This window comes from Lytechinus variegatus, chromosome 12 (genome assembly GCF_018143015.1).
Source record: "Lytechinus variegatus isolate NC3 chromosome 12, Lvar_3.0, whole genome shotgun sequence".
Taxonomy (NCBI): domain Eukaryota; kingdom Metazoa; phylum Echinodermata; class Echinoidea; order Temnopleuroida; family Toxopneustidae; genus Lytechinus; species Lytechinus variegatus.
Genome location: NC_054751.1, coordinates 25333410 through 25360716, shown reverse-complemented (window position 1 = coordinate 25360716; position 27307 = coordinate 25333410). Strand labels below are relative to the sequence as shown.

The window sequence follows — 27307 nt, the reverse complement described above, 5'->3', positions numbered from 1 at the left end:
AACTGCACATCACTTAATGGAAATCGAAGGCTCTGTCACACACTATACCGTTAAAGGAAACGTAAGAGACTCAATCTTTTAGGCACCGTCTAATGTTAGGGTGAACGCCTGAAACTGTATTGCCCTTCAGAGGCTTACACGCTATGTAGAGGGGGAAATATAGGCATATTATGTATAGGCTACCGTCTGAAACCCGTATGCTTTCTACATTTGTACTATTTTAACTTCGTACTTCAAGTTGTTTCCAAAACATAACCTAAAAAAAAAACGTAATACAGAGGTCGTCATCGCTTAAAGGGAAGTTCACCCTCACAAAAAGTTTATTGTAAAAATAGCAGAAAAAATAATAAAAAATATTGACGAAGGTTTGAGAAAAATTCATCAAATAATTAAAAAGTAATTAGAATTTCAATTATTTGATTTGTGACGTCATATACGAGCAGCATTCCTACATCACATAGCGAATGGTAAAAAAATCAATGAAATTTCATTTTCTCAGAAAATTCAAAATGGTTTTCACTGTACCTTTTGTTTATCAATAGACAAATGATCATTTCACACCCGATCATGAATAGAAAGCATAATCAAGTCATCAGGAACCATAAAAAATTTGAAATTCATGCATTTTATATTACATAACACATGGGGCAGCTGCTCGTTTATGACGTCACAAATCCAAAACTTTGAACTCTAATAACTTTCTTATTCTTTAACGGATTTTTCTCAAACCTTCACCCATAATTTTTACTATTTTTTCTGCTTTTTTTACAACAAAGTTTTTATCAGGGGGGACTTCCCCTTTAAGTCGTATTCAAAGTTATGGTATACAGTCAAATCAACCAGACCAACCAGAAATCGAAAAAGAAAATACACATTACGTTATTTCGAATGATTATTGCTCCGTTTGCAGTCGGTTTCGTTGGGATATGAATGTAGCATGGATTTGAATCGTTGCCGTCGGACACCTTTAGATGGCAATATTTTAGACAAAGACAGAAGTATAGGCAACTGGGTCTAAAGCTTGGAATTGATTTTGCAGATATGACTATATCATCCTTTTATAAAAGTCAGTTTGATTAGACAATTCATCTTACTATACGAATGATCCTTTCATGTACCTAACTTAAAGGGGAATAAAACCTTTGGAACAGATATGCTTGTGTCGAAACGGAAAAATCAATAATAAGAACAAAGAAAGTTTGAGAAAAATCGGACAAATAATGAGAAAGTTATGAGCATTTTAATATTGCAATCACTAATGCCAAGGAGATCCTCTCTTTGGCAACGCAACAAGGATGTGTGATGTCACATGTGATCAATTTTTCCTTTGATGGACTATAAAATTCCCCCCAAATGTCTCTTTTTGCTTTTTCTTAGAGTGATACAAACTCTTTATCCATGATGTATTCTTTAAAAATCTGTATTACATGCCCTCCTATAGAAAGAGCACATGATCTACTGCTAGATGGATCGTTGTTCACAGGTGACATCACACATCTTTGTCGCATTGCCAATGTGAGGATCTCCATAGCATTAGTGATCGTAATATTCAAATGCTCATAACTTTCTCATTGTCTGATTTCTTTCAAACCTTCGTTGATCTGTTTCTTTGATTTTCTGTTTTCACACAAGCTATCTTGTTCCAAAGGTTTCATTCTCCTTTAACGCACATTGTCAGCTTGACTCGACATTATACACCTTGTGATGGTGGGATCCCCTAAACTCCGAGTACACATCTTGTCACGTTCTGTGTACAGTTTCAGGCATTCACCCTGTCCTGATGCGAATAGAATAAAATATTGACCCAGTAGTGCCGATAGAGGGTGTTCACCCCGGATCGGTTCCAGCCATTTAGTAACCGGACACCCGCCCCACAGGTCCTTTGCGAGAGGCCATCGGCCCTCAGGCCATCAAGCCAATATAATACACACCGAGGCTGACAGGGAGATGCGCGCGCCTCACTAAAGACAAGTTGAATGTTAGGCGAGAAAAGGTTGCATACCCTGTAATATCGGGTAAGTGATATGTTTGTGTTTGAGATTGCTTCTTCTTCTACAGCAACAATGGCGAAACGACAGTTTGGTCTGTGATGATCAGACCTCTGCCTATGTCGTTTAATTGATCTTCGAGGATCGGTCACCAGCAACAAATGATTTTATCCTTGCCAATAGCGCAATAATCTAACAGAATATAGAAAATTCTCATTTACTATACACGAATCAATATCATAATCTTCAAGCACATATCTATATGCGTTCAGAACTAAATTCACACATCCACACACTCACAATTCGGACAGACTACCACCCAACGTAAAATAAGGGACAGTTCCTTGTTGCGTTCTATCGCAAAAATCTTCAAATATACATCCCCTCATAATTTATTTATTTATTTATTAAACAATATTTCAATAGGGTGCTTTTCAGCAAAAGCTGGTATCAAAAGGGGCCCTAATAGCATAAAAACAAATTATGTGTATACAAGTGATAAAAACATACAAGGTAAAACAGGTAAAAATATTATATAAATCACACACATTACAACACAGAGGGCAAGCAAAATTTAAGTCATTAAAATATTTGTAGCACAGGAACCATTGACATTCTAACATTTTAAATCCCGCTCTTTATATTCCCCGCTCTTTCTGTCTCTCTCCTTCACACACGCACACCCGCGCCCCCACACAAACTCTCACCTCACTCATTCACTCAACTGGGCGTTGTGGCGTGCGCCTGTAATCCAAGCTGTGGGGAAGTTACAAATTGATGCAGAGGTTCGAGCCCTGGTCACGTCTTTCGGATGGTGACGTTAAAGGTCGGTCCCAGACGTAAATAATCATATCTGATTGATACACGTCTGACAAAACTCAAATACACACACACATACACTCACTCACTCACACGCTCACTCACACTTGCAAAACTACTCACATTACATTATATCACATCACGCCACATAATCAACACAACCGGCATGTCCGAAGTCGCACACCGATCACACACCCCCACAGACACACCCTCACTCCACACACTCTCTCTCACACACACACCCATACACTCTCACCCGAGTCCACACCCAAACAAAAGAAAATCTTAGTCAATAAAGTAAAATAATACCCGAAATACGACTGTAGAAAAGCAAAATTGCAAGTTCGTCGACGTCGTTTCCTGGCAACTGTATTCAGGGCCGTCACCAGCTTTTTTCTAGGGGGGGGGGGTGCTTTTCATGAAAAAAAAACACAAAAAAAAAACGTATTAACTCAATTTCATGCAGTTATATAGCCCGCCGGCCAGATCTTTTTCAAAAGAGCTCTCAAGTATCCCTACACCCCCCCCTCTGGTTGTTTTTTTTTCTTTTCTTTTTTATTATTATTATTTTTTTTGGTTCTGAAGGGGGGTGCGTTCGCACCCTCCGCACCCCCCCCCCGGCGACGGCCCTGGTATTATGTCAGCAAAGATGATGCAAGTAACATTTTCATTAAGGGTTCTTAATTTCTTGTGTCAATAAAGTATATCACATTCAGTGATGCCCAACTTATCAAAAATTAAAAAAATACACTGGAAAAGACACGAAAATGGAATGAAAAGAAGAAAAACAATATTTGCTATGTCTCTACTCAAAAGATAGATTGGTGCTCCAACAGTTCATTTTGGTGAATCGTATCATTACATTGTTGTCTCAAACTTGACTGGCGGATGAACTACAAGGGGATGTTTTCAGCCAGGAGACATGGACCTATCCGCCTTGGGTTTACAGCTGCCAGCCTATCACATAACTATCTCCTTTTCAACATGTGTGCCCAGGGGATAAATGTATTTCGACAAGCCACAGGAAGAACGTATTCATTCCCGATTAACATATTGGGCATCCCAGCCAAGAGGTTGGTAACTTCTAAAGAATAGACAGCTGTCAATGAGGTGGTTTCTCTCACAGTGGAGGGATTTCGAATATTGTATTAGATGGAGAAGTAGAAACTTTGAAATATTCTTGTTCCCTCATTTTGGGCTAAATTTGAAACAGAATACCTCTCAAAGAAATGAGGGACGATGCGACCTACACCCGATGATGATAATCTAACGACTTTGATTAACAAGATATGCCCGTATGATTTTAACTCCTTCAGGAAAACTACCAGTCAGGCATCGATTCAGTTGCTATTTGACATAGGGCTGTTAATTACCTAACGAAGCGCCCCTTCCTCCCCCTCCCCTCCCCTCTCTCTCTATCTTCCCCTCTCTCTCACACACACACCCCCACACACTCACTCTCTTTATCGCTGGCCCATGTCTTGTATTGAACCGTCTAATCTCTTCAGACAGACTGTCTAGACGGAAAAGCATCAAGGTATATTAGTTTCTTCTCAGTAATTATATCTTGGGCACGTTGAGTGCTCGTACCATTTACTTTTCTCCAGGCTACAGTCAAGTGCATTATCAGCAGTAAATCTACAAATCGGGGAAAGCCAACGGAAGCTTGTTGCGCTGATTAATATTCATGGTCGAAGCTGAAAACATTCCTCTTATCAGTGTTTCCACAGATAAAAAAAAAACATCCCGAAAATGAATATCAAATTTCCTGAAACTCACGGACATTTTCTTTAATTTTCAAATTTTATATTTTATTTAAAAAAAAAGCGAGCCTAAACTTGGTCCAAGTGATCAAACTCAAGAAATTTAACCTATTTGTTTATTGCAAGATGTAAGTGCGGAGCACGAGCAGAAATTTTGAGCTATTTATCAAGCAAGTAATTTAATTCTTAAAATGTAACATGAATATTGACAGTTGCTACGTTTAATGTAGTTTAATTGTAATTTTCTGATATCCCGGAATTGACTTGAAGTTTTTCATTTCCCGAAAATTACCTAAAATTATACGGATTTCCCGGAATTCGTGAAATTTCCTTTAATTTTGGAAACACTGCCCCGTAATGAGTGTCATTAACTCGGTCAATAATCACAGTTAATACTCGACAAAGAATATTGTGTGAAATTATTATTTTTTGCTGACAGAATGTCAAAATTTTGATTGATATCAAAATATTGGTTGCACGGATTCTTCATTAATATTTATTTTATATGCGGGAAGCTGCCATCACTTTTCTCTTTAACAAGATTTTTAAGTTTTCACGTCGATCTCCATATTCATAATTACGTCTCACTCGTGAAATCGATATCGATCGCCGAGTTCTGAATCATATAAAAGCAATGATAAGTGCGCTAAAATTGATCGGTATCTATGGTGATTCAGGTTAAAAATTTCATACATTTTATTGCTCTTCCTGTCAGGTTTTGTTTCCTTGTTCCTTTACTGGCCAGTGCCATGTAATTGAAGGCTTTGCGATGAATAGCAAATGTGAAAACATAATACCGATTGGTTTCTAGTCAGAATTTTGAAAACGAAAAATCCGTCAATGATATTAAATGATTGGTCGCCAATCTTTATTTTACAGAGTTGATGAATGAAACAATCTGCCAAAAAAAAGCAAAAAAACTTTTTCACCAGAATGAATACTAATAAGCACTTTTTGTAAAAAAAAATACATACATATAAATTGTGATTTTTTTTACATGGTTGATTTTGAATTCGAATTTAGAGACAACCAGTTCATTTATTGTTTTCTTATAAGAGCGATGCCTTGGTGATTAACTCTTATATACAGTACTCTTTCTTACACTATTAACGACTAAGACGTGACTTTTTCGATCATATTTCAAAATCATTTTTTTCGGTAGCTCCGAAGGCTGATAAGGTGGGATCCTTGACATAAACCTTAACCAGCTTTGTTTTCGTGATATAACATCGTTTTTACCATTTATTTCATTCAAACAGCCTGGGCTAAGAATCTTAAATGCTCTTTGATTTAGACAAGAATGACAAATATTACAGTTTTCACCTTAAATAAAAAGGAACCAAGCCAAACCTTTGTTGTCGTTTTTTGGTTTGCATCACTAAACCTGCAAAGTTTTATTTACCCTGGAGGATACAATGGCGCACCCTTTACCTGCACCCTTAAATCGGCAACGAAAACACCTTTAAGGGTGCAAAACTGCACCCTAAATGAGCTCTTTATGTTGCAATTTATTGGTGCAAAATTGCACTCTTTTCATCGTGTGTATGTTAATGACTGAACAACTGCACTCATTTTACTGATGCAATACCTTGACTCACCCAAATATATCTCTCTAGGCATAAACATTTTTTGTGTGGAATATTCTTAGGTTTCAGTCCACCTGAGCATAATCAGTCGAGCTGTATCAAATTCACTCATTATCATGATTATGGAATGAGGTGCAACCTAGAGGTGCAATTTATCCCCCTCCTTACCCCCTTGGGTAAGATGATACCGGGATTCCTCCCAGGGGTGTAGGTATGCAAGGGGATGAGGGGAATGATTAGCGGGGTAGAAAGGTAAAATAATACAGAAAGAAAAAAAGAAGGCGAAAAAAATACTTTTCTAGAAGTGGAATCAGATACAGGGAGGGACATGGGACTGCTTCCGTAATGAACAATAAAAGAAAATGACTATGCTTAGAAATGCATGAGGTAATACCCTATGATGGGCCGTTCATGCCATAAGCCGTCATTCATGCACTCACTCGAGTGAACGAATGATTTGTTCGTATTTTACCATCACTCACTCACTCACTCACTCGGGAGGGTGAGTGATTGAATAGCTTTTTCCAATCAGAGCTATAGAATCGTTGTCGAGACCCCCCCTCCCGCTTAAGTTGGTAAACAATTACTCGAGTGGATGTACATGCACTTCAGCGAGAGGGGGGGGGGTCTCAACAGCGATTCTAGCTCTCTGATTGGATAAAACTGTTCAATCACTCACTCTCTCGAGTAAAATTCGTACAATGATGGCTTATGTCATGAACAGCCCGCCATAATAGCATCGTTCAGACGTGGGACCCTAGTCGGAGTAAAACTCTGTAATGAATGAAGTAAAATTCCAAAGATATTCATTTCATCACGACCCAGACTTTGGCTTTTTTTTGGTCGAAGGAAAGGTCGTGGTAGTGCCTGTCTTGACAGAGTTACTCCGACCTTCCTCCTACCAAGATATTTTTGGAAACCAGTAGAAGTATCTTAGACGGAGGAAGGTCTGAGTAATGCTGTCCAGCCGGGCATAAAATAGGTCCATGGTCTGACGCGGCTGGGGTTCGAACTCCCGACCTCCCGGTTGTGAGACGGACGCTCTACCAACTGAGCCAACACACCTTTAATATCAATCTACTACAATACGCCATTCATTGTTTTATAAATTTTGATTTCTATAACAATTAGCTGATGTACTTTGCTTACCCATTTCCATTCTGTTTCAGAAAAGTGTAGAACAAGGTGTTTTGCCTGAAGACTGGACGAGTGCTAATGTGACCCCGGTATTCAAAAAGGGTAGCAAATCAGAAGGTAGCAACTACAGGCATGTAAGTCTAACATGTGTTATTTGTAAGTTACTTGAAAGCTTGGTAAGGACACAACTTATTCGTCATCTCCAGGAGAATGAGCTGCTCTCTGTTCATCAGCATGATTTTATTGCTGGGCGTTCTTGTACTACACAGTTTTTAGAAGTCCTGGATGAGTGGACCCGCATTTTGGATGATGGTGGTAGTACAGATGTAGTGTTCATGGATTTTATGAAAGCCTTTGACACTGTCCCCCATCACCGACTTCTTAGTAAACTACAAGCTCTTGGAGTCAAAGGGAAAATGCGACTGTATTAGAAATAATTATCTGTAATGTTCCTGAAAGAATTATTGAATCAGGCATTCTCACAGTCGATATTAGCGAAAATCTTCCCCCTTTTACCATTCTTGATAAACGTGTTAAAACTAATTCTGTGAACTCCCCTCAACATAAATATCGAAATTATGACATTCCGAACCTAAATCTATTTTGTGCTAAATTGCAGGAAACAAGCAGATTCAATTATCTTTGTATGTATATGATGGGTGTTTTCCTTTAATTACTAAAAAAAAAATCCTTGCAAAAGAAATATACCAGGTTCACAAAATCATTGGAGGGTATGTGTAAGATGAAATATATTTTATATATAAAATTACGTAAAAAACTTTAATCAAAGAAATTTAACTCATCTAGGAATAGTGTTAAAGGACAAGTCCACCCCAACAAAACTTGATTTGAATAAAAAGAGAAAAGTTCAACAAGCATAACACTGAAAATCAAAATCGGATGTAAAATAATAAAGTTATGGCATTTTAAAGTTTAGCTTATTTTCAACAAAATATTTATATGAGCGAGCCAGTTAAATCCAAAGGAGAGAGTTGATGACATCACTCACTCACTATTTCTTTTGTATTTTATTATATCAAATATGAAATATTTTTATTTTCTCGTCATTGTCATGTGAAATGAAGTTTCATTCCTCCCTGAACCCATGGAATTCCATTATTTTAACATTTTGTGCTTCAGGCAAGGAGGTCCTAATCGTCAAATTTGTAAAAATAGAAATATTGTATAATTCAAACAATAAAAAACAAAAGAAATAGTGAGTGAGTGACATAATCGACTTTCTCATTTAGATGTTACTGGCTCGTTCATATATTAACTGTTTTGTTGAAAATAAGCGAAACTTTGAAATGTCATAACTTTCTTAATTTACATCCGATTTTGATGAAATTTTCAGCATTGTGCTTGTCTGATTTTTCTCTATTGCTTCAAATCAATATTTTTCTGAGGTGAACTTGACCTTTAACAATGAAATTCGAAGTGCAAAACGGACGTAGGGGCCTACTATAATAATAGGTTTAAGAACTTAAAAAATGATTCCAATGCAACCACAAACAATATGTTACCATTGCAAACATAAATTCATCTATCGGTATTCCTCAAGGATTTATACTTGGGCCTGTTCAATTTCTTATCTATATCAATGACCTTCAAAATCTAAGTTCTAACACATCAGTAATTCAATTTGCAGATTATTCTAGTATTTCCTTATCTGGGAATAATGTTGAGTATATGAAAAAAGAACTACAAAATGAGATGAAAATTTATGAAGAATGGATGCAGTTAGCTACAAAGAAACGCAAAGAACACATAATGTTATTTTCCAAACGAAAGGCAAATCTGATTTATATTAACGTAAAGATTTAACTTAATCCCAACATTTGTGGCGTTATTCCAAATGTTCGTTATTCCGAAGGTTCGATAATCCGAAAACGAAATAAAGTTCGTTGTTCAGAAGGTTAGTTAATCCGAAAACGAAATAAGGTTCGTTGTTCCGAAGGTTCGTTAATCCGAAAACGAAATAAGGTTCGTTGTTCCGAAGGTTCGTTAATCCGAAAAATGAAATATTCGGTGGGTGAAGCCCGGAAAACCGGAAGATTAAGCGTGGTGTAAGAGGGTATACGTGGGAGAGAAAAACCACTGATGTTCAATTTTTATGAGAATGGGGAGGCAAAAAGAAGAGCGGTAGAGCAAAGTAGAGTAAAGTAGAGCAAAGCATTTTTACTTTTACCTTACTAAACAATACCTGATAACAAAAAACACGAAAAAAGGGATTTTCTAATCTAAAATGTTTACTTAAGAAAGTGTATTTCATTTCGAAAAACGGCAAATTTCATTTTGAAAAAAAAACAAGGGAATTTCCGATTTTGGAAAAAACAGAGTTTTCGGGGATTTTTTTTTTGGGGGGGTCCAAGTGCCTCCTGCCCCCCCCCCGCTTTCACCGCCCCTGTGGGAGGGGCTGATCTATCGCTACCAGGGGCGTTTACGTACGCAGAATTCTCTCAAAGGGACGATCATAGGCTTATGAGGCTAGTTCATATTTTTCTCTCATTGCTAGCCCTGCAAATATTTAATTTATTTATTCATTTTATTTATCCAGTTTTAAATAAATAAATGTAACATGTTACAAAGGTACAAGGACCAAATTGAACATGTTTACAATTGATGAGTTTAGTTGCAAAAGGGGTTAGGTCCACTTTGGACCATTCCGAGAAAAACATGTTTTTTATTCTCACTGCAATATTCTTATGAGAAACTAAATTGACATGATGTACTACCCTAGCATGTGAACATAAAATTGGGTAAAAAAAGAAATCTACTTGTCTTCATTTTTTTTCTATACATTCTTTTAAAAATTATCATTGTGGACCTAACCCCTTTTGCAAGTAAACTGGAGTGAGTCCCATCTATTCTTATTAAATAAGTGATTTTTCTTTGCCTCTTTTATTCACGTTTTCATGTGAATTTGAAATTTTCATAGTTTTTATCAGAGCGACTTAAAATTTAGAGGTTTTGAGACAGAAAACAATAAAATTTAGTTAGGTCCATTCCAAGAAAAACAGTTTTTATTCTCCAATATTGCAATATTCTTATGTGAAAGTAATTTTTCATGATACACTACCATGAGAACAAAACATTGGGTATAAAAGAAATCTACCTGTCTTCATATTTTTTTTAATATTCTTTTCCAAAAAAAAAGCCTATGTGGACCTAACCCCTTTTGTAACTAAATTGAAATGGACCTAACCCCTTTTGAAAAAAAGGAATTTTTCTTTGCCATTTCCGATCACTTTTTAATGGGAATGTCAACTTTTCTTTGGCATCATCTTATAGAGCTACTAAAAGTCTATACATTGAGACAAAAAATCAAATATGATGAAAAAATGGACCTAACCCCTTTTGCATGTGAGCTCTTCAATTATTACAACATACACAAAAGACTACTGAACAACAAACAAATAAAATATAAATACATTCAACGAGCACATTAAACAAACTACTATTAAAAAAAACATTTTAAGAGCAGAATTATTATCATAGAAGTTATCAAATCAAATATCAAATGGGGCGTGTGATGCATTATGAAATTGTTTGTCGAAGTTCAAAATGTCCACTAATTCTTGATTAAATGTTTACCACTTATGAAGCGTTAAAAAATCGCTCTGCGCGGGGGGGGGAGGTGATTGCTTGGACCAGAATCGGGATGATTAAGACCTCTTTGGCTGGGGTGGGTCAAAAAAATCAAGCTGATTTTTTTTCTTTAGATGGGTAGTCCGAACAGTTACTTTTTTTAGTTCTTATGAACTAGATAATTGTAAGTGAGTTGACCTTCCAGCTTAACGAACTTGACCAGTACCACAGAAGAGTCAACTTGGAGGTGGCAGGTGTACCAGAACGACAGGGCGAGGTTCCTGAAAGGATCGTACTTAATATCGCGAAACACATCAGCCCTGAGCTTGCAGCATCCGACTTCGATGTGGTTCATCGGCTGGGTTCCAAACGCCAAGCTGATAACAAAGCCCGACCAATCATCGTGCGATTCACCACAAGACGAGCTCGGAACATCATGTACGATGGGAGAAGGAAGCTGAAGACTCTCTCCACAAAGGATCTTGGATACAACAGCGATGGCAAGATCTACCTCAATGAAAACTTGATCGCTTCCACTAAGGAGCTAATGAAAGATGTCAACAAGGCCCGCCGAGATGCCGGATACAAGTTCCTGTGGACCCAGAATGGCCGAATCTATGTAAGGAAGGATGAGAAGTGTCAACCCATCATCATTCATTCCAGAGAGGACTTTTCTAAGCTGTAGAAGGACTATCCATGTTTTTCCATTTTCCAGTATTCTTTTTATTTCTTATGAAATTCACGTCACAAAATTTTTCGCATCGATCAATAATTGTGTTATTTTCCGTGGTATATTTTGCATTCTTTCACTGCCCTTTCAATAATGTTTCAATACCAGACATTTCATGGAGGTCATTTTACTTATTTTTGTGTGCAAATATTCTTCATCGACCGTTAATAATTGTATCAAATAATCTTTATTTTGTTAACTATTACAACTGCAGTATTTTTCAAACTCGAATTTGGGGTCATGACGGTATTAAATCTAAAAGATGCTTTATATGCTCAGCTTACAAAGATTTTGATTTAAAATGGCAATATATTATATTTCATAATGGTGGATAATATGCGTGATTTCCCATTTTATCATCTGAATAATGATGATTTCTTATTACTAAATCATCCAAGTCAGGATAAAAGCAATATTATCTCAAATCATCATACTCCATTTGATAGATTTTCTACTGATATTCTTACAAATAATTTTGATGAACTTCAAGTTGAATTCGATATTCATGATAAAGCATACAATCTTTCCTCTTCTCCATATTATACAGAAAATTCATTCAAAGACTATGCTAAATTGATTGGAGAAGATGATGTTTTTATTTTGCATTTGAATATAAGAAGCGCTAACCAAAACTTCGAGAAATTACGATTATTATTAGAAAATACACAATTTGCCAATCCCCCAATCATTGCTCTTACTGAAACTTGGTTCACGGAATCACCGAATTCCTTATGCACCATCCCAAATTATGATATTGTTATAAACAATAGGAAAAATAAAATTGGAGGTGGACTAGCATTATATATTCCGTCTTCATTTGATTATGCAATTAGACATGAATTTGAATATATGAATGATATCATCGAATCCTTATTTGTAGAAGTAAAACTTCAAAAAGATAAGAAAACTCTAATAGGTGTCATCTACCGACCTCCTCAAACTTCTTGTATAGAAGATTTTTTACTTGCTACTAATGAACTTTTGCAAAACGGAGAATTGATAAATAACAATTGTATCATCACTGGTGATTTCAATATTAATCTCTTGACCAGTAATCACTCTGCAACAAACGATTTCCTTGAATTAATGTTAACTTCTACTTTTTTGCCGATTATTTCTAGACCAACCCGTATTACTGATCATTCTGCTACGCTTATAGATAATATATTCTGTAACTCTCACCCTCTTCCGAAAGCTGGCATTGTAACGACAGACATATCTGATCATTTTCTTATTTTTACCCATATCCAAACAATGCAATCACTCGCAAAAATGGAAAAGAAATATAGGATCTGTCGCAACTTTAGTGACAAAAATATTGAACGCCTCCAAGAAGATTTAAGCTCTGTTGATTGGTCTGACGTTTATAACTCGAAAGAGAATGTCGATGACTCATTTGACATATTTTTGAAATATTTCAATGATTGCTTAGATTCTTGTGTTCCTTTAAAGAAATATCGAAATTACGACTATAAACGTGTTCCAAAGCTACCATGGGTTTAAAAAATGATATTAAGGTCTATCAATCGGAAAAATAATTTGTATGTTTCTTATATATCAAATCCAAATGATGTTTCACGGAATAGATACACGTCTTATAAAAATACCTTAACAACTACTCTCCGAATAGCAAAAAAGAGGTTTTATTCAGAAAAATTACAATCATATAAAAACGACCTTAAAAATACATGGAAAACAATAAATGGGGCTCTAAACAAAATTAACAAATCTAGTGCTGTTAATAAATTATGTGTAGATGGAAATATGGTTGAAGATACTCATTCTATAGCAAATGAATTAAATTCATATTTCTCTCAAATTGGACCAAAGTTAGCTGGAAATATTATCCCTGTAGAAAATTCGTTTAAGGACTTTTTGGACAAACAAAATGATAATTCAATATTTCTTACTCCAGTTCATAGAGAAGAATTACTTGAGATTGTATTTAATTTGAAAGCAGGAAAGACACCCGGATATGATGGCATTACAAATAAAGTATTGAAAAACATTATACATTCTCTTGCTGATCCCTGCTTCATATATTTAATTTATCATTGCAGCTTGGCCAGGTCCCAAAGAAGATGAAAATAGCTAAAGTTATACCCATTTTCAAGAAGGGGGACCAATTAATTACTAGTAATTATCGCCCAATATCTTTGTTAACTTCGTTCTCAAAAATTCTTGAAAGGATCATTTATAAAAGGACAGTTGCTTTCCTTAAGAAATATAGTATCATATGTGATAACCAATTTGGTTTTAGAGAAAAACATAATACAACTCATGCTATATTGACATTAATAAATAAAATATCTACTTCTTTTGATAATTCTGATCATACTGTAGGATTATTCCTTGACTTCTCAAAAGCGTTTGACACAATAGATCATGAAATACTGTTATGTAAGCTATCAAATTACGGTATCAGAGGGACAGCTTTACAATGGTTTAGGAGTTATCTTACTGATAGAATTCAGTTTGTTACAGTAAATGAATCAGAATCTCCAACAAGGCCAGTTTCCTGTGGAATTCCACAAGGTAGTATTCTTGGCCCCTTGTTATTTATACTTTATGTTAATGATATGAAAAATTCATCTCATGTTCTCTCATTTATTCTCTTTGCTGATGATTCCAATATTTTCTACACACACCATGATCCACATGTACTTGTGAGCACTATGAATACAGAATTTAAAAAAGTAACAAACTGGATTAAAGCCAACAAATTGTCACTGAATCTGCAAAAAACTAATTATATGCTTTTTAGTCATTCATTGAAACATCTACCGCATCAAATACTTTTAGATAATACTGAAATCAAAGAAGTGCAAACAACAAAATTTTTAGGTCTTACTATTGATAACAAGCTTACGTGGAATGCTCATATCAACAATACTTGCAAAACTGTGTCAAGAAATATTGGAGTCATCAATAAGCTTAAATACGTTCTACCAGCACAGGCGCTATCCATGTTGTATTGTGCATTAATTCTACCATATCTTAATTATGGAATTCTGGCATGGGGTAATGCCTCTCAAACGAGACTAAATAAAGTCTTGCTACTTCAGAAAAAAGTACTGAGAATAATATGCAATATGTCCTTTAGAGCTCATACGGATGAATTGTTTCGTCAGAAACGTATCCTTAAAATCAATGACCTGTACCGCTTGCAACTATTCCAATTCATGTATCAGCTAGATAGAAATAGTGTACCTAATGTCCTACAAAAGAAATTTATGAGAAACAATACTTTACATTCATATAATACGAGACAATCAAATGACTATCACTTACCTAAAAGTAAAACAGTATTTTCTAGCAAAACTGTATTTTTCACAGGACCAAAACTCTGGAATTCTCTGGACAGAGAAATGAAAGAGGCAGCTAATCTTATACGATTTAAATTACTCATCAAAAAATTTCTCCTGAATTCTTATTGATTCAATCTAATATTTGTGAACTTCATACTTATCCACGGTAGTATTGATTATTTTTTTAAGTCAATATTTAATTTTGTATATAGTGTAAATACATTTGTGTTACAGTGTTTATATCTATATAATTTTACAGAATTTTGCTGATTATTTTACTCTATTTGTATCATATTACCCTTGTATAAAGTTTTGATAGGGGGTCTACATTTTACAAGCTCTGCTTTTTAGTAGGCCCCTCCACTTTTTTCATTTCATTGCTACGTTTCAATCCTGCATATGTTATGCATTGTTTTTTCATTGTAAACATGATTACGAAATGTACTTTGATGATTGTGGAGTATGAATATATCAATAAAATAAAATAAATAAAATAAAAATAAAATCTCATAATCCCTGATTGAATATTGCGAACGCGAAATTTTTTTTTAAAAAATCAGGAATTTTGAACTAAATAAATAATATTCTGAGCAATGTTTGTGATCATAAACAAGACGCGTATGGAACTAATTACTTCGAGCGCGAAGTGCAAGCTGATTTTTTTTGATAAATTGTCATAAAGAGTAGTTTGTTAGAATTCATTATAAGTAGGCTTATACATACTAATGAAAATTCAAGCACGCAGCGCCACCCGATATGTTTTGACGATCAGACCTGAAAAGGAATATTTTGAAAACTTCATGGAATCCATGAATAGAATAAGTACTTCACACGAACCTTAATTCATTTTCGGATTAACCAACCTTATTTCGTTTTCGGACTAACGAACCTTTGGATAAACGAATCCCATTTCGTTTTCGGACTCACGAACCTTCGGATTAACGAACCTCATTTCGTTTTTGGACTAACGAGCCTTGGGAATTACGAACCTTATTTCGTTTTTGGACTAACGAACCTTATTTCGATTTCGGACTTACGAATCTTTGAAATTACGAACCTTCGGAATAACGAAGCGTCGGAATTATGAATGTATGCGACTGGCCTCCTGTCTGCCCGTTTCATCCGCCTCATAATAGTTTTGCCATGCTTTGTTTTCATGTATTTTCTGTTTATTGTTTTGTATATTATTTCGAAATGTTGTTAGTTAGTTTTAAGAGTTGTGAAAAAATTGAATTGAATAGAATTGAAGTATAAAGCACCAATTGCCTCATTGTAAAACGTAATCTTTAAACTACGGTATGTCCATTTCCTTTAAAATGAATGATAAGGAGATAAATTGCGATGTTGAGAACCAAGAGTACTTGAGCGCATCCCAGAAACAGAAAAACTACATGGAAGGAGTCTGTTGCATTGTAGATAGCACCTGCAATTAAGTAGTGGAAAAAGTCAATTGTATCAATTACACAATAGAGATATTTTTTCTATTAATAACCGCCATTCTTCAAAACTAAAATCGTACCACATGCACGCGTGTCGTTTTGTGGATTTGCAAATTGTTATCTACATGATCTAGCAGTGAAGAGTCAAATTATCAAACAAAAATATTGCAGTATCTAACACACATTAGACCAATGAAAACTCTTAAGAATTTGAAAACATTTATTAGCCCGTATTTGGACCTTTTAAGGTTATAAAGATTATTAAAAAAAACACGTTCAAAACAGTCATAAAAGAACAGTTTTTTCCGTTGTTGTTGTCGTTCTACAATGATTCCTTCAAATCTCTTCATAAAACCTATATGGGGTTCTCCACTGTGTAAACAGCTCCATAGGTTGTACAAAGAACACTACAAATTGGTAGGGTTCTTCATACCATCAATAACTACATAGGTAGTATATAAAAAAAATCTTACAGGATTCCTTGCAGAAGCAAATGACTGTTTCGAACCCCTTTTTTTGTTTACATCTTTGAAGAATCATAAAAGGTTCCAAATACTGGGGCCCGTTGCAGAAAGAGTAAAAAAAATAATCGCAAGTCCCAAATGCGCGCTGTTGATTGGTTAAATATGAAGTTGCGATTGATTGCAACTCTTTCTGCAACTGGTCCCTGGTCAATCAAAGAAAGGTTATAGTCAGCACATCTTTTTTCTCTTAGAGTGCAATTGCACAGGAAGGAACGGGTTAACCGCTTTAATCTCCCACTGATTTGCATTGTGCTATCTCACGAAAAAAGGTATCGGAACTGAGGTATGAGGTATCAAAATGCCTTTCTGAGTAATCCTACCTGCCAAAAAACAACCTGCGATGCCTCCTATACCAGATGACAGGGCGGCATACCCACAACCACGAACGAAGGTGTGTGAAGAAGTCGTCAACTTGCACATGGAAGCCCGACCAGTGGAGTTGATGAACATGGTACAACCTTGCACAAAAGCAGTTACACATAACAAGCTGTAGGAAGTGCACCAGGGATCTATCAAGAACGTTGCCGCAGCCACAAGGCTACTGATGAAGCAGATGACAAAGAGATCAAGACCGAAGTAAATTAATATCGCCAGGGACATCCGACCAAGTAAAGCACCGGCCCCTCCGACTGAGGACAGAAGAGCTGCCTCTGAGCTACCGATTCCTAGCCACTCGGCGTGTGGCACAAGATAGAGCATCCAGGAATACGCACAGACATGGTTGATACAATGCAGCGGCAAAAGCAGAGTAAACAATGGTTCCTGTACGAATATAGAGTTTACGAAGAATCTTTTGATAGAAGTGCATTTGCTAAATTCTCCTTCTCCTTTGTCTAAAACAGTTTTGTCTCTGGCAGACAGTTCAGTTTGATGACTAAAAAGTTGGAAATTTTCATCCATGTCATCATTTGCAGAATACCCTGCATATGATTCTGAAGACCTTGTGTGATCTAGTAGTTCCTCCTGCATTAAATCCTTTCCATCAAGGCATTTTTCTGGTATGTTTCTTGCTTCATATAGCTGTTTTTCTAAATTGAACTGCGTGGTCTTGCCACCGTCCGAGCAACAAGGTTCGTTTGCATTAGGGTTAGATTTAACGATTTCCTGTGGGTCTCCACTTCTTTTACCTCCTTCGGAGTCTCCGTGTCCTTCAATGAACTCACTCCTTTCCATTTGAACCGAGTTTGATCGTGAAACCATTATTGCACCTTCACGGCCATTCCATCGGCTTCCAGACTCCTTCCGGTATTCGAACTCATTGGGCACCTTGCACTTATCCTTAGATGGAGGTTGCCTAAAAGTGGCACTTCCGGCTAAAAGATGTGAGAAGATGGCACTGAAGATTAGCATAGCCCCACTGTACCCGTACGCTTGTCTGCATTGATCCAAGAGGAAGGGAATAAAGAGAACTCCTACGGAACTACCAACCTCCGTCACAGTATTCAACAGGATGAAACTCATTGGAAAGTACTCGTCCAACATCACATAGCTCGCCATGTAGCCCATCGCTAAACCGATACCTATAGTAAGAGACATACAAACAGTATACGAAGGGAAATTAACTTTTGCATATGGTTTTGGATAGTAACAATGTAACTTAAAAAGAAAACTGTTGTGTGTGGTGGCTCGACGGTAGCGCGCCTGCCTACACTCTTGAAACAAATCAGTCAAATTGACTAGACATGTAATCAGCTGAGTGCAACTGATATGCTAGTCAAATTTCTGACATATATTCTGGGGGCTGTTTCATAAAGCTGTTCGTAAGTTAAGAGCGACTTTGAAGAACTACTGGTGAACCTTTCTTATGCGCTTAACCATCGCCATCGAATGTACCATTTTCCACAAGAAATTCTGTTCTAGTAAAATACGACTAGAATGTCAGTTGCACTCAGCTGACCCTATTAATTAGTCATTTTTTACTGCTTTGTTTTAGAGTGTAATGAACGAGAAGTCGTGGGTTCGATTCCATTCCGAATTATGCCAAAAACTTTAAAAATGGGACATTTTGCCTTCATGTCAGGCGCTCGAGATGTAGAGTGGAGAAGGGTAATAATAGCATTTTGTTATGCATTCTGTGGGGGGGGGGGGCGTCGTGGTCTAGTGGTTAGAAGGACGTATGTTCAATCCATGGCCTTTTTTACTTCAGCAAGAAATTTATCCACATTATGCTGCCCTCAACCCAGGTGAGGCAAATGGGTACCGGCAGGAAGTGATTCCTCAAAAAGCTGTGCGCACCAGAATCGCTAGACTAGCATAGGCATGATAATAAAGGAGCGCCTTGAGCACCTAGCAGGTTGGATACGTGCGCTACACAAATCCTATATTATTATTGCTATTATTATTATGCAGGTTCCGCTAGGAGGATGGTTCAATTATTGAATTGAAGTGGCTACCCTGGGGTTCATAAAACTACCATTATTGAAAAAAATGTATATAAATATTTTTCATTTTACTGTTCAAAACCATCGCACAATACTCATTTTACGTGTTCATTATTTTGGTGTCGAGCAGCAGTAGTTAAATAATAAAAAAAAAGTCACTTCCCACGTGACACCTTCCGGTCCTTACATAAATCTGTGAATTAAACGCAAAGAGCACAGAACGTTTTTTTTTTATTTGGGAGGCTGACCATATCTCGATCAGAGGCCATTTTTATGACACGTTTGCTGAAAAATGTGCATGGTAATGCACCCTCGGTTCCCCAGAGCCTCCAAAACGAAGATCATGATCATTTTTAGCATTTGTAACATTTCTGCATTCTTCTCTATTGCCAATTCACAAGCATATTGCTTACAGTCTTAAAGGACAAGTCCACCCCAACAAAAACTTGATTTCAATAAAAATAGAAAAATTCAACAAGCATAACACTGAAAATTTCATCAAAATCGGTTGTAAAATAAGAAAGTTGTGACATTTTAAAGTTTCGCTTCATTTCACAAAACAGTTATATGTACATCTCGGTCGGTATGCAAATGAGGGAACTGATGACATCACTCACTCACTATTTCTTTTGTATCTTGTTATATGAAATATGAAGTATTTTTATTTTCTCGTCATTTTCATGAGAAATGAAGTTTCATTCCTCCTTGAATACGTGGAATTCCATTGTTTTAACATTTTGTGCTTCAGGCAAGGAGGTCCTAATCATCAAATTCGTAAAAATTGAAATATTGTATAATTCAAACAATAAAAAACAAAAGAAATAGTGAGTGAGTGACATCATCGACTCTCTCATATGGATGTAACTGGCTCGTTCAGATGACTATTTTGTAAAAAATAAGCGAAACTTTGAAATGTCATAACTTTCTTATTTTACATCCAATTTTGATGAAATTTTCTGCATTGTGCTTGTCGGATTTTTCTCCATTGATTCAAATCAACATTTTTCTGAGGTGGACTTGACCTTTAAAATTCTTACCAAGGACGGTCAGGTATATTCCAAACAGAACACACGAGCTTGTTAGACTGCTCAGTATGAGGGCGCAGAAACCGCAAGATATTCCAAGAAGTGAAATGAGGCGTGGGCTTCCTCCGTGGTCCGAAAGAATAGGAGCAATAACAGGACCTGAAGTTTGGAAAAGACAGGTTGTTCATGACAGCATTTTGGCATCAGTACAACAGTTTCTTATTATTAACTTTTTACTCCTTCTCAATGTCCTTCATTCTCTAGTTCTTCTTCAACATGTTTTTCATCTTCTCAATCATCCATTCTTCATCTCTGCGTCGCACATTATACTGTACTCGCTTATTTTGCTGTTTCCGCTATTGCTCGTATAGCATGAAATTTTGTTATACAGTGCGTATTTTAAAAAAAGTTTACACTGAGTAAAAATCTTGTAAAACTATATATTTATAATATCCTGAAATTTTTTCCACATTTTCACATTGGTACAGATCCATTTAAGCAAATGATATAACTGTCGAAAAATATTTTCGCTTGAATGAGCACCACTTACTTTTGAAAAGTTAGTGAAAATGATTTGCACAGGACTTTGAAATAAATATGTGAATAAAAGCAGAACTTAATCGTGGAAAACACATTGAATTAAGCTAGTAAGATTAATTTGATGATATCTTGTACCCGTTTAATGTTGTTTCCTTGCCCAAAACACTTCAAACAGTGCATTGTGCCCCACCCCACTCCCCCACACACCGAGGTCATCGTAACGATACTCGCTTTACACGAAATGGCTTAGGCTTCATTTTCATTTTGTTAATCATTGTCAAGCTTGGGAAAAGTGTGGAGAAACAAGTATTAAATGAAACATGACACTTTAAATGATACAAACTTAGTGGACAAATGCTGGAGATGTCTGATATAAACTTTTGTTCAGATTTAGTAATGTCCTCACATCCAGCTGGAATAAAAAAAGTAAAAGTTTTGCTTACTAAGTGTTGAAATTTCAATGGGGGGCAAAATTGTTACAAAATGCTTGAATGTATCCCTTTTATTTCACTTCACTAATAGTGCAAGTGAAATGGATGAGAAATGTTTCGCAGGGTAAGTGTGATTTCGCCCTTTCCCCCTTTACACAGCGTGAAAACGAGCATTTCTGCGCAAACAGATTTCTGCGAGCTTTACAAAAATGGAAAGTGCTCACTCAAGTGTAACATGCTGTCAAAACTTTTACTTTCATGAGATAGATGAGACCCAAAGCCAAGATTTTAGGTGTAAAAATTTCCCACATGTTGTATATTTTGTAATTCCCGGGGCTTTTTAAAGTGTAAACTTTTTTTGGTACGCACTGTATTGTGTTAGTAATGACATTGTTTTAGTATAAGTAGTAGTAGTAGAAGTAATAGCAGTAGTATTAGTAATAGTAGTAGAGTAGTAGTAGTAGTAGTGTAGTAGTAGTAGTAGTAGTAGTAGTAGTTGTTGTTGTTGTAGTAGTAGTAATAGTAGTATAGTAGTAATAGTAGTAGCAGTAGTAGTAGTAGTAGTAGTAGTAGTGGTAGTAGTAGTAGTAGTAGTTGTTGTTGTAGTAGTAGTAATAGTAGTATAGTAGTAATAGTAGTAGCAGTAGTAGTAGTAGTAGTAGAAGTAGTAGTAGAAGTAGAAGTAGTAGTAGAGTAGTAGTAGTAGTAGTAGTAGTAGTAGTAGTAATAGTAGAAGTAATAGTAGTAGTAGTAGTGTTCTGCAGTTTGTAAAAATGCTCTAGCACAGTAAAAGTAAATAAATCAACAAGAGCATGCCAAGGGGAGTCTTTCCCCTTTTGGTTTTATGTATTCAAAAACTTAAATTATTGTCTTTAGAACTCCCAAATTATAAATTTTGTTTGTATTGATATCTTGGAATAGATTGAGGAGAAAATACTCTACAAGTGACATGTAGAGGAGCTGTGGTACATTGAAAATACAGCCACATGTGAGCTCTATACTACCCCAACTCCTTTATTGATTCCACTCTATGTAAATATGAAATAATTTTAGTGCCCCATCAGAAGAAAGATGCATTTCTACTACACAGTAAAGCCACTTTACATTCTCCTCTTTGAAAAACCAGAGACTGCATTGTTTTATATCGTAATCATGAAAAACAAGTCCGTGTACAAGACGGGGGCTTGTCGAAGTTGCCCCACCCCTTATTTTGTTTTGATAATAATCATATTAAAAATATCGTCTTGATGGAGCCCTCTTCTGAAATAGGACACTTATGAAGCAGCATTTATGTAGAGGAGGCCCTGGCACAGGAAAGCGGGGGCTGAAGCACCCCAAGATTTTCGGGGGGGGGGGGTGGGTGGGTGCTGCGTGTATTATTCTCCATAGACAGCATCCCTCGGAATTCCGGCAGATGTGACAAATCGAAAACAAAAGTTACTAACCTTCATTTTGTAGGGCAATCCGTTTTGTTTATTTGCTTGTTAAATTTCTTGGGACAAAAAAGACCTTCATTTAAAGTGGATCTACTTTGATTTTCAAATTTACATCAGCACCCCCTGTAAAAATCGTTCACAATGTCCTGGGGGAGGCATTGTTATAGTCCACAGGTTATATAAATATGAAATTCTGGCAAATTAAAGCCTAATTCTTAGGGAGTTAGTTTCCCACCCTTTTCATATTTTGGCTATATTGAAATATTTCATGTGTTTGTAGCCCCCACAGTGGCAAAAATGCATTTTAATAACTAATAAAGCAAATTCTATTTTTTGGGAACCTAGAGGACACGTTGCTCTGTCGATTTCATGTTATTAAGTTCACTAGATCCTATTCCACCAAGGAGCCTGCCTGTCGAAAGTTTCACACATCTAATTCCGCATTCGACTCTTATGGTTGAACTAGCGTCCATTTGGAACTCTCAATTGCGACAAAATCTTTTTTTTTCTACATGGAAAAGTCACCTCCATTTATAATTGATTTCCTTAAAAAAACATGGAGGGGACACTCAGCCTGTCTGCAAGTTACATGTATAGAAAATCCGGCACATTGAAGCATATCCAACATTGTGTGCCTGTCGAAGTACCCCACAATTCTAAATAGGCCTATTATGTGACACAATAGATAAGCCATCCTAAAATAGATCTATAGAAAGCATCAGTTCACGTTGCATGTAGAAAATTCATGGTACAGAGGGGACCTTCACGGTTCCCGACTCCTTTCCACAGTACATTCTTTAAACCCCCTTTCGGGCCAAACACATCCCTCTTACATTTTAATAGTTACCATGGCTAGCTAATGTAAAGTATAGGCACCTTTTCCAATGGAACCTCTTCATATTTTGTATTACTGTGGAAAATGTACCACTACCCATCTAAATGAAAGAATACATGTCTACATGTATTTTACGAACTATGATATATTTTGATGTGTGCCCTTGTACAAGAAATGCCATGGGGGCTCGGGCTCCCATTGGGAAAGGCTTTGATGTTCCAAATGCTTATGTAACCGGAAGAGTAGGGTCTTCTATTTCTTATCCAAGAGAACAATAAATATTGAAGTAGTCTTAAAGAGTAGCAGAATTTGCAGAAATGAGATTAATAAGATAATTAGTCGTGTAACTTCTTATACGTTTGGATGGGGATAGGCTTTATTTGTCAGGATTTTTCTCCATTTTATCTTTATGACTCTTTTATCTTAGGACGTTAATGAAAATAGAAATTTAATATTCAGCAAAAGCGCCCTTTTACAGAAGGGGCGTTATCAAAAGGATATTTTAAATAGACAATAGAGTAAAAAAAGTGACGGGGCTACTTAAAACAGTAAAGGGTATACAACATCATCCTCTGTCTTTTTTTTTCAAAAGATCAGTGGAAATGAAAGAGATAAAACTACAACAGTGCTTTTTCTGTCTTACTCAATTTTTTCCAAGAACAGAGGAAGTTTCATAAATATATAACTTGTTTTGCTTACTGTGGCATCGCAGCGTTAAGGAAACTCTAAAATTTTCTGACTGTGAACTTTAAAACTCGCAAAGTTTCTTTAATTAACTGTGGGAGCAACGTTGGTAACAAACCCCCATTATGTTAGAAGAGAATCAATTTAGTTGATACAAGCAATTAAATAATACTGTCCTGAACTTTATAATTATTCCAATTCTAATTAGCATAGTATGAAAATTTGTATAGTTCTACACCCAAACAACTGTTCTAACCCGTAATTGTTTTTTTTTTTCATTTTATAATGAACGTTAAGTATAAACTGCGAAAATTAGCCATTTTATGTTCCAATTTGAATAATGTTTGTTAAATTATGCACAATTTATACATCATTTATGCAAATAAGACGACAATATGGATGGATAAAAAGCTCGTTGGTAAATGTTTTCTATTCCTCCATCCATAGAAAGTTGATACTGAGTAAATGCCTAATTTTGGTGATTGGATTTTTTACACTATTCATTGAATTATTTAAATCATTAATATGTATTTATGGTTATAAGGGGTAATTTGCAAATATGTAGTGAATTCCTTGTGCCCGAATACTTGAAATAACCCTATTTATGCACTAAATATCACAAATGAATTTAGCGCAAATATTGAATTTCACAAAGAAATATTTTTCTCATGTACAGTTTCTTTTCCTTTCAACATCATTACATTGTCCCGAGTAAGATATGTTTGACTATTAAAGCGGTGTTTTAATGTTCAGAACATTTTGTAGTTTTATACATAAATTATGGTAATTAGGGATTATTTGCATATTTCAAAAAGTTCGTTTGTCCAATGCCTTTCCCAAATCCTAAGACACATTTCTACCATTTATCATTTACATACCACATATATTGATAATTTTGTTTAATTTCGATAACCCAGGATTACTTGAAATGAGGCACTTTTATTGAAAATGTGTATAATTTATGCAAATTAGGTAATGGAATGTATGGTTACCGCATTCTTTTTTCATTAGTTTTCTTTTGCTACTTCCACAAACGATTTGCATCCAATTTGGTATTTATATGAAGTAGCTTTACATTTTTACAAATGTTTTTTTAGTAAATTACTCATTTTAGAGGCTAACTTAATAATTTATGCTAATTACGGTTAATTTGCATAGATACATAGTGTATCTTTGGATAAAAAAATCCAATGGGTTAAATTTTAGTAAATTACTCATTTTAGAGGCTAACTTACATAATTACGATTAATTTGCATAGATAGAGAGTGTCTCTTTGGATCAAAAAATTTCAATGGGTTCAAGGAATATTCATGCCAAGAGGCACATTTGTACTAAAAATGCAACGTTCGCCCTTTTTTTTTGCAGTTAACAAGTCTACTATTTGAGGGGTATAAAATTACATTTTATCTAGCTGCTCTTTTTTGAAGTTTGATTATAACGATCTGTGTGCATGTTGAAACGCAACCCCCAGATTTCACAACAATAATCGAGGTGTGATTGGACTAAACATACACAGCAAAAACCGTGGTGTTTACCGGTGTACATAGAGGACCACACCAGTTATTTTACACCGGTGTTAAATTGGTGGTGTTAGTTTTACACCTATAGGTGTTATTACAATACCTATTGTTGTTACATTTACACTATTTGGTGTTATGTTCAATCTATAGGGTGTTATTTTAACACCTCAGGGTGTGGTCCTCTATTAACCCCAATTGAGATCAGTTTTATCACCACAGTTTTTACAGTGTAGGTGTAGAGTCTTGAGGGTATTTTGGTTCTATGACATCTCAATTAAATTTGATAACTATATTTTCCATTAAAAAATCAGATAATTTTTGCGGTGTCCCTATTAACATGAACTTTGCTTTATCCGTGTTTTAGTTTATTTACGTTTAAACATTCTTTTATGTGAAAAAGTAGTATATTTTTGCGCCCTATTTTATCAAAAGCATAATTTTGAGATCTCCAGAGGAGGTCTATTTTTTCTGTTTTTTTATTAGTTACCATTCAAATAAAAAATATTTGACTTAATGACAATTCTTTGTAGTCATGAAAAAGGAAGAAAAATGCAAAGAAACAGCGATTCCTAAATTGTTTAAATATATCCATAAAAGTTTGCATAAAATTCTTTGATAATTCCAACATTCCTCAATAAACAATGGTTAATTGATCAGTCGACTGATTGATTGATAGATAGATTGGTTTGGTGGTTTGTTGATTGATTGGTTAGTATATTGAACATTAGATGATTGACTGGTTAGTAGATTGATTGGTTGGTTGGTTGAGTGATTATTAGTTGATTGGTTAATTGATTGATTTAATTGTTTGATTGAGTGATTGATTGGTTGATTGATTGATCGATTGATTTACTCACAAGCTATCAGCATGAGAGAGATAGGTATACTGCAGAGTAAACCAAGTACGGCCACATTTGTGTCAAAGAGCAGAATCATCTCATTCAGAAGAACTCCAAATGCTTTGCTGATGGATCCCACTATCAGGTGAAACCCAAACTTGCTGATGAAGATCACAAATCTCCATTTATCTGTGGAATCTGACTTCACGCCCGCCATGTTTCCTCGACCAAAATTTTCAGAAATCACACAACCATTTCCGCCTAAAAAGAAACGCATCGAGTTGAGCCATCATGTAAATGAACAACCTTCTTCGGCTTACATCTATATCGGCTCTTTTCTGATCGTGCATTGGCCTATAGCACTTTGTATACCTTACTTATGTATATACCTAGACCTATACGTTACGGGCAGTACGTATGCCTTATCAATCGAGCTATTCAGGTTTTTTTGTGAATGCAATATGCTTTGTATCGAGTTTCGCAGATTTTTTTTTTTACAAGGATCAATGCAGAAGTGTTGAAAATACCTATTCATTTGTTCATGCTATTCAAGTCACCTTTGTGACCTTTTCTGTACTGTATTAGGTACATACTGACAGTGACGCTGTTCTGATATTTTTTCTCATTGAATCATGCAATTTTTACCATGGGACTATATCAAATATAATTCAAGTGACAAAAAATGTATTTTGAAATAAATAGGCTTAAAACATTAAACTAGTATGAAAATAGGC

The 27307-nt window shown here is 35.7% G+C and overlaps 2 protein-coding genes across 2 annotated transcripts; one reads left to right on the top strand and one right to left on the bottom strand.

Moving 5' to 3' along the window:
* Nucleotides 1–6534: 6534 nt before the first annotated feature.
* LOC121425355 lies at nucleotides 6535–11566 on the top strand. Its single transcript, XM_041621383.1, has 3 exons — nucleotides 6535–6543; nucleotides 7326–7427; nucleotides 11087–11566. Exons 1-3 carry the CDS (start codon nucleotides 6535–6537, stop codon nucleotides 11564–11566), a joined length of 591 nt encoding a protein of 196 aa, XP_041477317.1.
* A 4372-nt stretch (nucleotides 11567–15938) lies between these two features.
* Nucleotides 15939–26900, bottom strand: LOC121425694. The gene is made up of 4 exons (XM_041621859.1): nucleotides 26592–26900; nucleotides 20301–20447; nucleotides 17203–18402; nucleotides 15939–16342 (listed from the first exon to the last, which is right to left on the bottom strand). Exons 1-4 carry the CDS (start codon nucleotides 26848–26850, stop codon nucleotides 16206–16208), a joined length of 1743 nt encoding a protein of 580 aa, XP_041477793.1. The 5' UTR covers nucleotides 26851–26900; the 3' UTR covers nucleotides 15939–16205.
* Nucleotides 26901–27307: the final 407 nt, after the last annotated feature.